Source organism: Plectropomus leopardus, chromosome 10 (assembly GCF_026936395.1).
Source record: "Plectropomus leopardus strain MGB_pleo_1.0 chromosome 10, ASM2693639v1, whole genome shotgun sequence".
NCBI classification, from domain to species: domain Eukaryota; kingdom Metazoa; phylum Chordata; class Actinopteri; order Perciformes; family Serranidae; genus Plectropomus; species Plectropomus leopardus.
The window spans coordinates 31,337,927-31,356,092 of NC_142185.1; the positions used below are offsets into that span (position 1 = coordinate 31,337,927).

Below are 18,166 nucleotides of genomic sequence, written 5' to 3' on the forward strand. Positions count from 1 at the left end.
ATAACCTCTGGAAACTGGGAGTGCTAACAAGACAGAGGGAATTTAACTGTAGTTCATTAACACACTACACACTTTGTTATGATACAAAGCTAATACAAAACTGGCAAAGTATCTCTTTAAACTAGTATTTCTGCACAGTTATAAATAAAGACTGGGATACACTAATTATAAAAGTACTTTACTATTTGTAGAGTTAGATTCCGTTGGTGACTTTTTAGGATTGTTTTCAAACATTTCCAATAAACCAGAGCATTGTAAAGTCCAAAAGTAACATTTGTTGAAAATATTTATTTAATAATTTCTAAAATTCTAAACATGTTTCTATCTAATAGAAACAGTCTCCCTCAATCCACATTTGTTAGTGTTAGCCTTCAAAAAATCTATTAAATGTATTCATTTAAGAAGCTGATTTAATGTAAAAGGACTAAATCATTTATTCAGATGAATCACATTATTCAAATTCAGGATTTTTTTAGGATATTTTTTCATTGTGATAACATCATAAAATATAACAACAGACATTTGAAGCATCATTCAAAAACCTCAATAACAGCTTTGAATGTAAAAATAAAAGACATTCGGTGCATTTACACCAAAATACTACTTTTTTCCAGTGTAGTACTGGAAAAAACTCAACCAGATGAGTAGTGTGCACATTAGGGCTGAGCAATGTATCGATACTATATCGATATTGTGACACGACACTAGATGTTGTCTTAGATTTTGGATATTGTGTGATTCCTGCATGCGGTAGGAAGATGTAGGTCAGTACAAGAAAATAGTTCCTACATGAAAATGCACACAAATAACGCTGTGGATTATCTTGAATAACCAGGTTAAAATTTCGAGACAGAGACGTTGCTGTTGAGTTTGAGCACCACAAGTGACATCTAGATGCATTACAATGGAAAGAGGACAGACATCTATGGCTGATACCTCCAACGCTCCACAACTCACCCCAAAACAACCTAGACTGATAAATAGCTCTACAGCCAATATGAAATATATATATGTATTTCACTTGGGGGTGAGCTGTCCCTTTAAAATCATTGTATAACATTCATTGTTTCCAGCTCTTACCAAAAATGTTTTCATGGCTGCACCACTCCATCAAATTCAGGAAATATTTTAGGTGGTTTGCGGGTACTTTTACACAATTTTAACCAAAATGTACTGCTTTAAATCCATATCTAACTAGACTCCAGTCTCCAGTATTTGGGTTAACGTAGCTGTTTCGTTACATTGCACCACAGCTGGTGAGGATTCACAGACAACATGTCTACTGTATCATGTATAATGTTGATGAACAGCTGACACACACACACACACACACACACACACACACACATATACACACACAGCTGAAGTCTCGACTACTCGATCAAATACTTCAAAAACAACAACAAACCAGATGACCTCCGCTCAAAGAGGAGACAAACACCAACAGCACGAGTTTAAAGTACTCTCACTCACAAATGTCCCTCAATAATATAAAATCTTCACACATTAAAGCTGAATCAATCTCTCGGTCTCGGTGTGTAAACGGAGGACACGGAGAGTAAAAACACACAGTCCCGGTAACGATTCAGTCCGACTCACGAGCTGCAGCTGAGACTCAACAAGTCACCGTTAAAAAATGTTTTCACCTACCTTATTTCCCGCGCGGGCTCCGGAGCAGAGAGATCTTTTCGGAGAGTTAAACTTCTGAATGAATCTGAAGAAATGTTTGAAGTTAGTCCGCACGGGGAGCGCCATCTTGGACTGTGACTGTGTCACACTACGGTGGCTCTGAGAGGACAAAACGGAGAGCCGCGTTTCAGCCGACTTATAAAGGGAAGACAGAATAGTGTTTCATTTTAATCTTAAGATACGTGTCATTTATGGAGGATTTTATGGGCCGTGACTTAATATGAAAATACATACATAATTATATGATTAAAAAATTAACCCTTTGAAACCCGGACTGATATCAGTTCTCTTGTGCTGCAGACACTTTTTATTTGACCCTTTGAAACCTGAGCAAATTGGTTTGATGTCTCTCAAAAACATGGGGCGAAAGCAATGACTAACTTTACAAAATTAGTTTTAGAGGGGGAGACCTGTTAGAAAATTAACCCCCCCAAAAGGGAAAATGCCCCCAAAATTATCCTTATAATTATAAGACTTATATATCTAAAGTTATGTTACAGAAAAAAAAATCTAGTAAAAATATATTAAATAAACCTATTTTTCATTAAGAACATATTTTAAATAATGCGGAAAATCGAGTTGGAGAAAGCTACATTTTTTTATGAGTAATCAACATAACAAATTATTATTTATAAAGTAAAAGGACAACACCTCACACTCTGAAAACCACGTCCACCGGGGGGAAAACTATCACCTCCAAAATATGCAGACAAAGGCTGAAATCTGACAAAATGCCTATAGCTGGCTCAAAACATTAGATATCAGCAAGTCAAACGTATATTTTAGCACCTTATGTCTCCTGGAGAGGAAGAGGGATAGTTGGCTTCAACCTTTACAGTTTGTTTGGTCATATCTGCAAAATAACTGCTCCCCTCATGCTCTTTGCTGATCCCTCACTTCTGTATCCACTTTTGCCCTCTTAAAAGCTTAGTGTTTCAGTTCGGCAGCTTATAAAAACATAGCTTTGGGTTCTGTTTACAGCTGGTGGTGCATCTCATCACACAGCAGCTTTAATATATTTCTCTGTTGTTTGCAAACGTAAATGGCAGGAGGCACCTTTACTCGATACAAAGTCAGTGGGGAGCGATGGATTGTTTTGCTACCCTTCAATGTTCTCTGTGTCGATGCTCCCAGTTATTAAGGAAATGGTTAAGTACACTTGACTGTAGAGGAAAAGTTTGTTCCTCTAACTCTAACTGGAGTGAACTGGCTGAACATAATTTCATTAAAAGTTGTCATAACTCAAATGAATTAAAAAATGTTGGGTTCATTTTTTATGTTGAGCCAAAACATTTGTTTTAGTTTGAGGGTTAACACATAATTATTAAGTGGTTGATTTTACAATGATAATCGCTATTAAACTTAATAGAGTACAATATTTGCCTTCAAAATGTAGAATATAATTATGAAGTACCACAAAATGGAAATACCCAAATAAAATACCTTAAAAATGGTGATCAGAACAGTACTTGAGAAAATGTACTTAGTTACACTCCATCACTGCTGAAGACCAACAATAAAAGGGCAAAAATAAGGCTCTTGCAAACTTTTGCTTATACTCATACATTAAAACTTACTTGAAGGCTGAACGTCTTATTTGAGCTTTCCAGCAGCTGCTGCATGTTCTGTATGCATGTCTGAGCCGTGTGCAACCTATGGAAGACGAAGAAGACACAACCCCCTCCGCACATGTACAGTAGGCTACAGAAATGTGTCAGACATGTGCGGTTTCCTTATTGTCTGAGGTCTCTATGTTAATTGGGTGGTGTTGTGTCTAGGCCCGGCTGCTTCCTCAACAACTGAACTTTCCCAGGGAGGCAGCTGCAGAGCTATTCCATACCATACCCCATTACAAAGTGGCGATATACGTACTATAAGTGATTATGCTACACGCTGGATAGGGTTACAGTATGTTTGCAGGGCACGCAGGCCGCTCCTTGAGACCTCTTGTTTCTCAGACATCTGCTCCTGATTTTTTTCCCTCCACCTTTTGCATCTGGTTGCATTTGCGGCACAAAATACAGACTATCATTCCATATTCATTATTATTTCCCGAGGCGCTGAGGCCGAGCTCTTTGGAGTTTCACAGGGTAGAGACCTGAGCCGCTACGTTCTCTCACGCCTGGGTGATGTGAGAGCTGGTCGGTGGAGCAGAGACCGGCTGGTGGGAGATGGGTTTGTGTGCATGCTGGTGTGTGTGTGTGTGTGTGTGTGTGTGTGTGTGTGTGTGTGTGTGTGTGTGTGTGTGTGTGTGTGTGTGTGTGTGTGTGTGTGTGTGTGTGTGTGTGTGTGTGTGTGTGTGTGGGTGTGTGTGTGTGTGTGTGTGTGTGTGTGTGTGAGAGAACCTTCAGCTCCTGTTTCCTGGCCACCCAGTAGGGGTTGGTCCTCCTGCTCTTCTTTTTCTCTTCCTTTCTCTCCTGCCTTCTTCTTCTCTTCTTCTTAGTCTAAAAGAAATTCAACTCCTTAAATCAAGAGGCCTCCTTTCTATTTAATATTTTTGTGCGTTTGAGTCTCTGTGCTAAAGTATGTGTAGGGCTGGAGCTTAGTGAGGTCAACAGGATAGAGACTCCTGCTGTCAGTGGTTCAATGTCTACAGAGGTCACTGCAATAACTCAAGCGTCCTGTACATGATGGTGCATGGCACTCTGAGTTAAGAAATCTTTGAAATGCATCTTTCAGCCTACTCTGATGGCATATGTTAAAGTTTATAGAACAATGAGAGAACAAAAAACTAGTGCAGTTTTTGTGCTCCTATAATCTTGATTATAGGTATATGGTATTTTCTTAAAATTATTCTTCCACTTGGGACAACAAAGAAAAAAAAATCAAATCTAGCCACACATGGCTTTGAATAAATATAAAACTGTAAAAATCATAATTGTGTTGCAGAACACAGTAGTCTTAAAAAGTAGCAGAAAGTAGCAAAATGAGCATTTATCTCTATAAACAATATTCCTACTTTAACTTTGGGAAATTCGATCATACCAACAAGGTTGAAACTGCTGCATTTAGATGTGACGCTTCTGCACTTTATGATTCAGTCTTCTGAGTTAAAAGCTCTTGTTTGATTAATGTCAACTCCTGCAGAATGATGTAATGTTGATTACTGATTGGTTTACATGTTTTTCAGGTAGTAAAATGTGATGAGATTTTTTCCTTCATTGCTTTAGTGGGAATCAAAGTGTTAAAAACTGTCCGTCACTCAGTTTGAGGCAGAAGAAGAAGAAACAGAAACTCAGCAGCGTGCTCTCCAGAGAGGAGCGAGGGGCCGTCCAGGTGATGAGTGAAGACTTTGTGCTTTCATCACAAATCCGTTCTCCTTTCACCATCAGGGTGATTCATTTTTCATCCTCATCAGGCTCTCTGCACCTCCTGCTACCGCTCCTCCTCCTCCACCCCAGACCCTGAATCCTTTTCTCACCTCCTTCATGATAATTGTCACCACTGTCCTCTGCCGTGTGCTCCTCTCAATGGTGCTATGTAACTAAATACATTTAGATATGCCCTTAAGTACATATTTGTACTTCGGGTATTTTTCATTTTCTGTTACTTTATACTTCAACTCCGCTGCATTTGAAGGCAAATATTGCACTTTTATCTCCACTACATGTATTTTATAACTTTGAATACTTTGCATTTTCAGCTTAATAAAATATAATCAACAAATAAATTATGATGTATTATTATAGAACATGATAAAACATTCTCGATCTCTGAGGGGAAAGTCACGTGTTAGCAGAGAAAGTTACTAAAATAATCCAAATTAGCTCCACTTACCAGCTGCAAGCTTTAAGTGCTACATGCATTAATACATCAGTTATTATAATCCAGTATGGTGATGAACATGATTCTGAAATGGATCATTTTGCATTTTGAGTGCTTTTACTTTTGGCACTGAAAGTATATTTCTTTTTACTATTTCTTATTACTTTCAAATTTCTATTCTAAATGCTTTGTACATATTTCTTATATTTTGTACATGCCTATTTTTTTATTTGTAGCCTATATGTACATCGTGTGCTACATATTCCCCCATCGTGCACATTTTTTTTTCATAAAACATACTTTGTACTTTATGCTTCTATACAGTATAAGAGAAACTGTGGCACATCTCAATGAGTATTTCTCATCTCATCTCATTATAACAAAGTATTTCTGCACTGTGGTATTGCTACTTTTACTTACATATATAAGATCTGAGTATTTCTTCCATCACTGCCTACTCTTCTTCTTCTGGCACTTTTTCTCCTTCTCCTCATACTTCTCTCATTCTCTTCATCCCCTCTTTCTTCTCCATCATTTTCTCCCCTCATCTCCTCCTATCGGACCATCTATAACACATAAAGCACATGTAAACATTCACAGACACTTGAGTTGCTGAGTTAATAACTGTGTTGGAAAGGATCACGCATCATTTGATCAATCATGTCTGAAGGTGCGTGTGTGTGTGTGTGTGTGTGTGTTTTGTTTTCTTAAACCACAGTACGACCCCCTAACTCTGATATTCTCATCAAAGGTGAAAGGACTGACATACAGTAGTCACCGAATTTAAATATCTTGGCGTGATACTGGACCAAATTTTGAACATTAAAGTACAACTTGCAAATTTAAACATAGTAGAAACAGATATGTATGCACGCAGTGTTCCTTTCCCATATGTCCTCTTGCATTACATGCTGGGGGCAAGCTAATGAAACTGCCATAAGACCACTCGAGTCCTTCTACAAACAAACTATAAAAACTCCGGACAAAGACACACCGCATTTTCATCACTGTAGGGTCCTGGAAAAATACTGAGTGATCTACTGAAGTTTGAGAATTTAAAATTATTTTCAAATTAGTGCCTGGTGTATAAAATCTTCAATGGTTTGGCCCCTCCTCCACTATGTGATTTTGTGTATACTAACTCAGTAAACTCATTTAGATCCTCAGGTATATTCTCCATACAAGACAGTGCCGTACTAATTCACTGCACTGCAATTGGGCAATCAGCTTTTCCAGTAAACAACAACAAAGTAAATCAGTGGAGCACTTTGCTCCAACACTTTTGATATCAACTCAAAAAGTCAGTTAAAAGTCCTTTCAGCTCTGTAATCACTGAGTTTGAATTCTGATGTATTATCTGCATGACTTGCCTTAATTTAACTTCTTCACAGCTGAAAACTCTCTCACATGCTAACTCTGTGCAGCAGCACCTCCTGAGTTTAGGGGAGATGCTGGTAGGAAAGTCCGGCTGGTGGCGACCGACACTCCACCTGTCATAATACAGCCAGGCAAGGCATGATGGGAAGGTGGGGGGCTGCTGAGTGAGAGGGCAGAGATGTGTGTGCATGCGTGTGTGTGTGTGTGTTTTCTGGACTCTGGATCCTGATGCTGAAAGACAGGATCTCCCCTCTGACACCGCAGGCATTTGGAGTCCACAGGACGTCCACCACCCAAGTGGACGGATGGAAGGATGGATGGACAGCTAGCAGAATGACAGACACCTTAACAAACAGAAGATGTGTGTGAAGACAGACAAATGAATGATGGGTGAATCAGATGGACAAACAAAAGAACAAAATATATGGATAAACAGACAATCAACCAGATGTACAGACAGACAGTTGATCACTGAAGGGGTAGAATTTGACCCGAGGAAAAGTAAAATAATAATGAAGTCAGATACTGTGCAGTGCGGAGAATGTGTCAGTGATTGAATTGTTGGGCCGACCGCACACAGCCTGCAGCGACACTCCCTCACCGGCCCGCTGTTCTCAGAGTGAAGCCTCCGCAAGCATAATAAACATTCAGTAAAGTATTTTGTGTAAAGAAATGTTTGCTTCCCCCGAGGAGAATCTGGATTTCATTACTAATCTGTGTGACTGTGCATGTAAGAAACAGTGTGTTTGTCATGGCAGTGAATTTGTTTCTACATATATTTGCATGTTTGTATTGAAATGTTCATGTCGTCAGAACAGCAGTATAACAGTATTAGATATGTAACAGAGGAGAAATTAATTTGCCTTTAGTGGTAGCTATACGTTTGATGTGTTTGGCTACTTAAAGTGCTATGGCCAATGCTACAAATTATTCTGCATGACTACGAAGCACCTTGACACAAAGATTTAATTCATCAGATAAGTCTAAAAATGAATCCAGTGTCCATGTTTTTTGCAAACCATGGATATGTTACATTTGCATGTTTTATACATATCATATCTGCATTTTTCAAGTGACTTAGTCTATGAGCTCACCTGTTCATAAAGAGGTGGAGGAGATGGTGGATGGTGCGACACTTTGGTGAGACACCCGTCAAGCTGCAGACCACAGTTTGAGAACAATAAACAACAAAATTAGTCATTTTGCGATGAGTATTGCTGTGTATTGAGCACTACATGGTACCGGGAGTATATGTCGTGAAAAAATTAAATCTACAGGATGACAGAAAAAAGAAAAGATAATCAGTGTCGAAGTAAAGGTAAGCCTAAAAATGATTTAAAAAATTACAATTATTATGTAGAGTCATAAAAATAAGAAAAAATATTATAAAATAAACTTTTTTGATTCCATGTAGAGAAATTAAAATGTTATAGCAGCAGACATGTACAGAGGTGATACACAGGTGATTTATGAAAAGAACTAAAACATAAGATACTAAATATACATATGAACATTAACAGTTACTATAAAATGAATCGACACAGACAGTAACAGTTAATTAATAAAATGTACGTGACCGACGGTAATGTCTTAATCTTTCATTTGTCTTCATCTCTCTCTACTTATTGGAGATGTGTCTGTCAATCTCATTCAACTGTGTGTGTGTGTGTGTGTGTGTGTGTCAGTGTGTGTGTGTGTGTGTGTGTGCAGAGGGGGGCGTGTGGGGTCCCTGAGGGAGGCGGTCTGTTTCAGCACCTTGTCTCATTGCCTGTTGTAGTGTTGACAGGACAGGAGTCGGGGGCGCATACAGGCTGAAACACGGTTACAACAGATCAAAAGGACACGTCCTCAGCTTCACTGTCAATATTATCAATATTATCATTAATATTATTGTAGATGTAATTAAGTTTTAAATAAATGTTCTGCACATATAATTTGATAATTCGCTTTTTGAGTACAGAACTTTTCATAGTAGAGGTGTACGTGGTGAAAATCAAATGAATGATTTCTATATTCCATTAAGGTTTCCCAGTAAGACGGAGCTGCAGGTGGTAAATATATACAGAATGGAGACATTACAGACATCTAAGTATTCACAAGTTAAAGGTCTAACTGAACATATGTTCTCGTCCTAGACTCTGCCCTTTCATTTATGACTTTCATCATTTTTTTGTTCCTAAGCTCTAAACAAACCCTTGCTGAGGTAGCTCACAATAGTCATAAAGATTACATTTGAGAATGTTGTTTTAGTCCCCAAATGTGGGTGTTTTTTTGGTGACCCTTGCCTTTTTTCCAGTGTCCTTTTAGCTCTCAATGTGGATGTTTTAAGGGACTTTTGTTGTTTTTCCAGTGTCTTTTTAGCCCCCACATGCGAGTGTTTTTTCATGATAAGTTGCTTTTTGCCTATCCCAAATAGTATCATGAAAGCGGTTGTTTTTTTGTTTCCTGCAGGAATTGTGCCACTAAAATCTTTTTTTTTTTTGGGGTTGTTTCAGATGACCAGCCAACACCATAAACTTCCATTATAAATAAGCTGGAGAGTCTTTGTTCTTTATTCTTATAACTTGCCCTCTCTTTGAAAAGCACTTGACTTTTACCTTAAAATCACCAACGCCCAGTTTCTTGACCCAGTGCAGCGCTCCCTATTTTTTCTTCTTCAATACGAAAGCATTTTCTCAGTCTGAACGTAGCAGTTAGTATTTTTTGGAAGTATTGCACAGATAAATGTATACTTAATGCCATTAAAGAGTACTTCAAAGCTGTTATTAGGCATTTAGCATGATGAAAAAAGTGTAACTGAGAGCTTTGTGTGTAGTTTTCTGGGAACCAGACGTGCTGTGTGTACCGGGGGTTTCCGCCACGCAGCCTCTGACTGAGCTGAGGTCTGAGGAAAGTGTCAAAACTGATGAAGACTGCAGCAGAGCAGCAGCGCATGTGCGTGTATCTGCGTGTGTGCGAATGCACGCGTGTACTGTATGTGTGTTTATTACCCATTTCCAAAATAACAAAGGGTTCGGGGGATGAGTGGATGCCAGTGCAGCGTGTAATCAGAGCCAGATCCTACAATCCATCAGCACCGGGGTCCATCACAAAATGACTGACAACGGTAGACGGAGACTTTCTCCTGATTCCACCACAGCAGAGACCCAGTCATTAGTCAGTATGACAGCCCTCATTTATTCCCTGCGACGTGAAAAATAATGACTGCCTCTTTGGATATGAACCCCCTCTCTCCCCCCACCTCCAACAGTCCTCCCCCCTACAGCCCACCAAAGAAACTAGAAGTCACACAGACAAACTCAATTTGGATGACAGTTTTTCATTGTTTTCTCTGTCCTGTAATTCTTCAAGACTGCACTGTTCTTCAAGTCAGATGCCTCTCCATTTGTTCATCTTCACCGTCTTTCATTAACATGAAGTTAAACTAATGTGTCACTTCTCAATACGATACCACACACCCCTCGGCACCCATACAGTCATGCAGAGACTCAGTTTTGATTAAAGATTTTGGTCTTTTTTGATCTGTTTCTCTGGTTTTATGTGATCTCAGCGTGTTTCTCTGGTTTTATTTATGAACGTTACATTTTTAAGACATGAAAAGTAGTTTGCTCTATTAGTACAACTCCACAGCGTGCACACACACAGATGCGTAAATACACGATGCATATTTGCACGCAGCACACACACACAAGAAGTGTTGCCCCTCCAAAACCAAAAACATAAGGGCATTAGAAAAGATACTGAATTTAGGGACCTGACTCAACAGTGTTTGTCTGCTCTAATATAAGCTACTAAAGCTAACACAGCTGGCTTACTATGTCTAATTAAGGCCAATGAGGTATATATGTAACCACTTAGATTATCACCTGTAGCCTCATACAATTGTTAGCATTTTCAACCAGTATTTTACAAGATAAAAGGCTTAATGTATGACAAACAACTGCTGAGTTTTGAAAATGTAGCTCATGTTAACTTTCTCAAATCCAATAAAGAGCAGAGGTGCTTATTGCATGTAAGATTGGCTCAAACTCAGAATGACCAGAGCTTTTCCCAGCATCATTCCCTCATTTTGTGAAAAAAACATCAGTCAAATTTCTTTCTGATATCAGCAACCCAATTTTTCAAAAACCCCATTTTTAATTATTAAGGGGCCATTTACACTGCAATGGTTCTTGCATGAAACTTCCCACTTTTGTTGCAGATTGGCCTTTCATTTACATGACAATGGCATTTTTAAGGGCTTGAAAATGCAAACTGGGTTCCAGAGTGTAGTCTTTTAAAAACTTAACCCCTTTTGTCGCTGTGTAAACTGGCAATGCACGGATCCTGTGAAAACGGTTACATCACGGCCACACCGTGTGCATGCACATGGTATTCCTCTATACTGTTTCATTACAAAATCACACTACCATCTACTGGCATGCATACTACAGCTTTTTCCGTTCTTTTTGCAGGTCTGTGTACACAAGGATTATTCTCACAATGTTATCATATGAACACATTTCTTTTAAAAATGCAAAGGAAATACGTTTTCTGTTTTGGGCTGTTTTCATCTAAACGTGGCCTAAATCTGTCACTATCATGGTAAAGTCCACAAACGCTCTGCTAGAATGCAAAACTTGTAAAGTTAACCAACGCAACTGAGGGAGACAGGATTTACTTTATAATTACAGTGCAAAACATGGTCACATTATGTACCTGTACTCACTAAAGACTGGCTCTACATGTGCTGAACCTGGCGTCATTCCCTCACCTTCACATATGTGCTAACACACAGTAACAAAAACCTGAACCAATACATGATTTAATCGTTAAAGTGCAGCAACACAGGCCAAAGTAAATCCTGATCTCCAAATGTGACCTTGTTATCCAGTCAGCCGTGTGTGTGTGTGTGTGTGTGTGTGTGTGTGTGTGTGTTTGCATATATCGCCTGCTTCCCCTTGAACTTGATGACTGATTATGAGTTAGAACACTGAACAAACTCTCTGCCCAAATATAAGCAACCTAATGGGTGTGTGCAAATACGTGTGTGTTTGTCCATGCATGCGCGTGTGTGTGTGTTTTCGGCAGCCACTAAAAACAGCCACAACATTTTAACACCTAATTTGCTCTCATTTAAAAGCAGGACAGAGTGAAGCAGAGGTGTAGGTATTTGCTCAACATACAAATGTGAAACAGGAAGCTGCTTCGAATGAAAACATCTGAGAAAATTACACCTAGGTAGAGCTGGTCGATATGGCTTTAAAATAATATTGCAATATTTTAAGGCTACATCATGATACACGGTATATATCTCAATATTTTTATTGAAAGAACTGCAGTTGCAATAAATTTAAATAAAGTAGCTACTGTCATATAATAAAGTTGAATACACTACTGTTAAAATAAAACTTAATAAAATATGGTTGTATGGAAGTTAAAGTACTCTTACAATGAAATTTTAAAAAGTATTTTATAATTACAAAAATCAAAGCGGGACCCATGGTGTTTTATTTTGAAGGATCTGGATCATCTCAGGCTGGTGGTGTTTTTTTCTGTGGATTTAAAGCTTCCTGTCAACAGTTGGATGTTAGAATTAGCAGAAAGTTAAACAGATATCGCGGCACCTTTACCCGTGAGGATTCATTCGCTGTGAGCGGGAAACAAACAAACAGCTCTCCAGTTCACTTATTACTAATATTTGCAAGTTACACTGGTGCTCCGTGGTCGCAAAATGTGAATAAATAGTCACGAAAAAATACGCCTCACCTGCTCACACTACCGCCACTACCACTCATTAAGTTAGACTGTTACCGCAGCACGGTTAAGCTTGATGATTAATTCACTGTAGGCTGAAACAAAAACCTAACAGCTCTTCAGTCCACATATTAGTAATATCTGCAAATTACAGTAGCGTTCTATGGTCACAAAATGTGACTAAATAGTCATGGTCTGGAGCTCTGCAAAAGCCCTGCTGTGTGTGTGTGTGTGTGTGTGTGTGTGTGTGTGTGTGAGAGAGAGAGAGAGAGCCATAGGAGAGAGGGAGAGAACCTAAACGCTGGTGGCTTATAAAAACAATTTATACTTGATGTTTGCAATATAGTCATTTTATACATTGCACATGGAATAAGCCGAGGTACACCTGGGCAGCAAAAACTGGCACCAATATTATGACGATTACAGTATTATGATACTATCTTTTTTGGAGAGGACATTTTATATTTTGACATCTGATGTTTTAATCCAGAGCAGCCAGCAGGGAGGTAACAGGCAGATGCTGAAGGACACTCTGACAGGATGGATAGATGGTGATGTTTATGCGACAGTCTCTGCTCCATTTTCCCACAGCAATCACACAAGTTTCATCTGGTTTCATGACCACAATGCCAACACCCACATCCATAGCCCGGAGGGCTGAAAAGATTTTCCCTTTTTAAGTTGAGAAAAAGGGCCTCATGTCATGATTTGCTGCGACTTCGCTGGGAGTCAACCCCAAACCTCCCAGTATCAGAGGGGACAGTAACCAGTAAGCTATCAGTTATTACTATATTACAGCTCATGTAATAAAATTTAACTGTTGTGTACTCACTGGAGCAGCCCGCACCGTGTGGGCGTCATGCCTCCATATGCTTCTGCAAATATATGGATATATGATTTTGTTTAGAGACAAACATAAGGGTTTTAGGTTGAAAAAGATCAGAAATACTATGGAGATTTTTTTTTAAATAACTTTTTTGTCACATTAGTTATAACTGTCACTACATCCACAGTAATACATGAGACAGATGGGGAAAAATGTTCCTCCTCCTCAAAGTGCTGCTAACAGCATTTGCAAGAATCCACTATGGCTGAAGGAAAACAACCAATCAGAGCTGAGGAGTCTCTCAAGCAGCTGTCAATCATATCAATCACTGCTTGTAAGCTGTGGTAAAACCGTCAAACTGATGACTGAAACTGTCAAATATAAATCAAGATTCTTTTTCTGCATTGCCTATTTCTCTCCTCAAATGTTTTCAGAAACATATTTTAGTGTACTGTTTATCCATGTTGGGAACAGTTGAGCCAAACTGTGTTACCACTCACCAGCCGGCGCAAACTCTCTCTTTGTAAAGTCAGAGATTTCACTAACACATGTCTGAAAATAATTGATCAGCTGCATTAGAGACACATCTGCTCTGATTGATTGTTTTTTGTCCATGTGCAGTGAATTCTCACAAATGCCATTAGAAGCATTACAGGGCAGCCTATTATCATTCCCAACTTATCAAATACCAACGCTTTTTTAAAAAAATATTGTTTCATTTTGTCTCAGGTGTTTTCGTGGCTAATGCAACAATGCAGCAATAACGTGACTAAGGCAGTGAACTGATGAGGCCATGACACATTCGAGATGGATTTGGCTTGAGTTTTGTTGTTGTTGTTTATTTTGTTTTCTTTTGATTGGTGTTAAGCTACTGCCAACAAAACACACTTTCTGCATGTTCGCTCTCAACACTACCTGTTGAGCTACTGGAAGGCTTTTAATGTGAAACATCTGTGCAGGAAGTGTGTCAGTTCATTGACCCTGGCTTAACACTGGACATAAAAGCAGCAATTGAAGCACAATTGACTGCAAATAATTAGTGGGTGAGAACAGTATTTCTGTTTGGAGCACAGAGTGGCAGAGTCGTACTGATTAAAACAATGCTATGTAAACTTGAGTTATCCTCAGTTCAATTATAGAAGAACAGAGGAAGTAAATTACAAAACAATTTAAAACACGAGCATCTAATTGGACACCACAACCTGTCCCCAATTTTATGCCGCTTCAAAAAAAGATTGTCTCTGGAGTTGACCTAAATAAAAGCCACTGTTTTGATCTTTTACATTAACTTTAAAATTAGCTCAATACTGTTATGAAACTTCTCAGTATATTTTTATGTCTGCTGCCTTAATGTGACTTTTTTCTGTTTGGTTGGTGGTAACTTCAAAGTAAAGCATTTTCCATTTAATCCAAAAACCTCGGCCATAACTGTAAAATCTTTTTCACGTGTGTGTGTGTGCGTGCATTTGTGAGGCACAGGCGCAGTGATACCACATATGTAAGTGTGTGTTTTAGTGCATGTGTACGGGGTCTGCTCACATGTGTAATAGATGTGTAATATCTGCTCCAAGGCCTCATCACTGCTGTCAGCACGTCAGATCTTCAGTGTGTGTGACGGAGGATTGTTTTACTGAAGTCATGCAGCTGGAACCGCCCGCCGTCTCTCCACCAAACCCGCCGCTCATTTTCAGCTCAGCCTCGCCGCCCTCGCATTCACTGTGGAAAACAGAAAGACGGCAGACGTGTGTTTATCCGTGAGTGTGTCTGTGGATGAGGGTGGGTGCATGTCTGATTGTCTGCTGGAGTTTGTGTGCATCTATCAGCATGAATGTATGTAGGAGTGGTCAGGAGTTTCTGTCTGTGTGTCTAATTGGGGTCCTGTGGGATGGAAGGACAATTACATTGCGTCTTAATGACCGGAAGGAAACAAGAACTGCACATACAATAGCTTTCTTTATGCCACACAGTGTATAAAACAAGGTCATTATATGTCACTACTTCAATATTAAACCAATAAATCAGTTAAAAATGCATCATTTTCCAAAACGGAGCCACATCAGGGGTCTGAAGGTCCTCTAAATTGTCACAGTTAAGGGGCCACTCCACAGATTTCACATACAAGTAAGTTTACTCTTACATTGTCCTGTGTGCAAACTGGGGTCCATAGTTTTAGGAGCTGGAGCTAAACTCAGGACCTGAAGTCTCTCTCAAGTTCCTAAATTTAACAAAAGCAAAATACTAAATTGCTCAAGTTGTGTAAAGATCTACAAGATTTTGATTTACTATTGATTAAGGATTGAAAGCAGGACTGAAGTGATGTTATTTGTATATGTGGGAGTGTGTTATGGAAGCCCATTTCTGCCATTAAGGATGACAACTTGATTTTGTGTTTTCATGCAACTACTAATTATATCACTCACTTCATACTTTCCTTGTGTCATATTTTATTCCTTATTTTAACTTGCTCTATCTTATGTCATTATATGTAGTTTCTCTTTATTTGTACTGTTTTATATAATTATTGATATTTTATACTTTAACTGCATTGTTGGAGGGAGTCTATGACCCCAGTTTTTCAGTGGCAATGACTGCTCTTTTAATTGTTGTTGTCTGTTGTTCATTGAAAATAAATAACCTTTAACCTTATTTGTAAGTAAATTTTTTTTTTGATTTTCAAGTTTGTTTGTTTTTTCTACTAAATGTAAATTTAGAAAGATAAGAAAAAAGTCACAGAAATACGATTTGTAGAAAGAGAAAATATAAGTAATTTTTACATAAATAATATTTAACAATATTTATTTAAAGTAATGCATGAGATTTTTTATGTCATAATTAAAATGTCATAATTGATAAAAACAAATATATGACAATAGGAACTTATATATATATATATATATATTTAAAATGCACACATTTTCAGCAGAATAACCCATTATTATTAGAAATAAACAGTTCATTATAATAAAAGATTTTTTTTTTGATAAGTGCTGGAACTAAATGTCAAAATGCATGCATATGTGTTCTGCATACATGAGTATGTTTACCTGTGTGTGGTGTATTTATGGTGTGTAAGCATTTTAGTTTTTTTTGTTTTGGGGTATTCTTTGAGAGTGAGAGAGAGAGCAAGAGAGCATGAAAGAAATGTGTGTGCCGACCACCTTTCTAAGCCTCTCTCTGTGTGTGTGTGTGTGTGTGTGTGTGTGTGTGTGTGTGTGTGTGTGTGTGTGTGTGTGTGTGTGTGTGTGTGTGTGTGTGTGTGTGTGTGTGTGTGTGTGTGTGTGTGTGTGTGTGTGTGTGTGTGTGTGTGTGTGTGTGTGTGTGTGTGTGTGTGTGTGTGTGTGTGTGTGTGTGTGTGTGTGTGTGTGTGTGTGTGCGCGCCTACACTGTACAAGTACCTGTGCGTGTGTCTGAGTCTTGATGTGTGTGTGCTCCCCAGCTGCAGCCCAGGCCGAGAGGGTCTGGCCCAGACGGATGTTGGGTCAAGTCCTGCTGGAGCTGCAAACACACTAAAGAGCATGAAGAGCCACAGTCGGGATCAGGTTCAGTGAACAGCGAGCCAAACACAGAGGAGGGCAGCGCAGAGCGACTGCTGTTTACACAATGAAATAAACATGGAGGCATGTAAAAGTGAAATGCAGTCTGTACGTTTTGCATGAATTTTGCTGCATATTTAAATAGAAAAAGGGCTTAATTAAGCAGTGAGGTTTAATTTTAACAAGTTTGGAAATTAAGGAAAATTGTGTATTTATCTGGAGCGAAATCGCTGTCCATTCTCATCCATCTACGTAAGAAGCACAGAGATGTGTTCAAAGTGTGCAGATCAGAAGAGCCAACAAGCTATCAAAATGTAAAATTATGAAGTTATTTTTGAGTCCAACAGTGTGGCATTTTCCCCTGTGGTCCCATCTGGAAACAACATCCGCGGACATGAAAAGACCTGAGTAATGCTTCGCTGCCATGAGAGGAGACACGAGCGCTTCCCAGCAGACATGTTTATGAGCAGATACATGATTAAGAAGAGATGGTGTGACACAAAGATGCTCCTCATCTCTGAAATTATAGGTCGTCCAGCGGGAACTTCCCCTTTTTTGTGTCTCTCTTCCCTCTTCCCACTGCAGACCTTCGTGCTGAACTCTGATTTGGGGTCACACTCTTTTTGATTTTGCCTGAATAATTGTTGTATGGCAACTATTTTAGGTTGCAACCAAAAACCAATAATTAAATTTCAAACGTCTGCAGAATCACAACAATGACGCACAAGAAACTTCAAATACAAGCAAAACATTACGTGTCCTGAAACCATTTTGAGAAGAGTAAATATTCATCAAGAATAATAAATATGAGAGTTTAACAATAGAAAAAGACACATTTGTGGACAATAATTCACAAATAGGACACTTTCAGCTGCAGTGTGAGCAGAGCCCTTCAGGTCAATCCTCTTCTCTTCCTCCTCAACACTGTGCTAAAGGTAAATGGTAAACCTACAGCTGTATGGTATATGGATGCTATATTTACTCTTCATTCTTCATTTCCAAATTAGAAACTCTTTCACTCAGAGAAAGACAGTCAGAGCAAAAACAGAAACATCAACATCAGCTTATAATTAGCGGCATAATTAGTGGCACACACAGTCAATGGATGACTTTGGGTCTGTCAACACCTGCTCTCTAAAGTCCATGTTTTTCTCTTTTCTTTTAAAGTCACTTGTTTTACACTTAAAACTGCATCACAAGAGAGTGAAATTGTTATGCTCAAAATGAAGACTTTTATTGC

The 18,166-nt window shown here is 38.8% G+C and overlaps 1 protein-coding gene across 4 annotated transcripts in view; it reads right to left on the reverse strand.

Moving 5' to 3' along the window:
* The window catches only part of wars2 (tryptophanyl tRNA synthetase 2, mitochondrial), an 81,870-nt gene that overhangs the window by 30,423 nt on the left and 33,281 nt on the right, over positions 1–18,166 (reverse strand). For 2 of the 4 annotated variants that reach the window (XM_088083577.1, XM_088083578.1), the window contains exons 5-10: positions 16,789–16,899; positions 14,933–15,109; positions 7,926–7,988; positions 5,875–7,175; positions 4,035–4,133; positions 1,651–1,788 (exon numbers count right to left, since the gene is read on the reverse strand). In XM_088083577.1, coding sequence (XP_087939703.1) covers positions 1,651–1,755 — 105 coding nt within the window. In that variant the 5' untranslated portion in view covers positions 1,756–1,788; positions 4,035–4,133; positions 5,875–7,175; ... (1 more) ...; positions 14,933–15,109; positions 16,789–16,899. The remainder of the gene's footprint in view (positions 1–1,650; positions 1,789–4,034; positions 4,134–5,874; positions 7,176–7,925; positions 7,989–14,932; positions 15,110–16,788; positions 16,900–18,166) is intronic. The other 2 variants (XM_088083580.1, XM_088083579.1) reach the window with 2 other exon arrangements.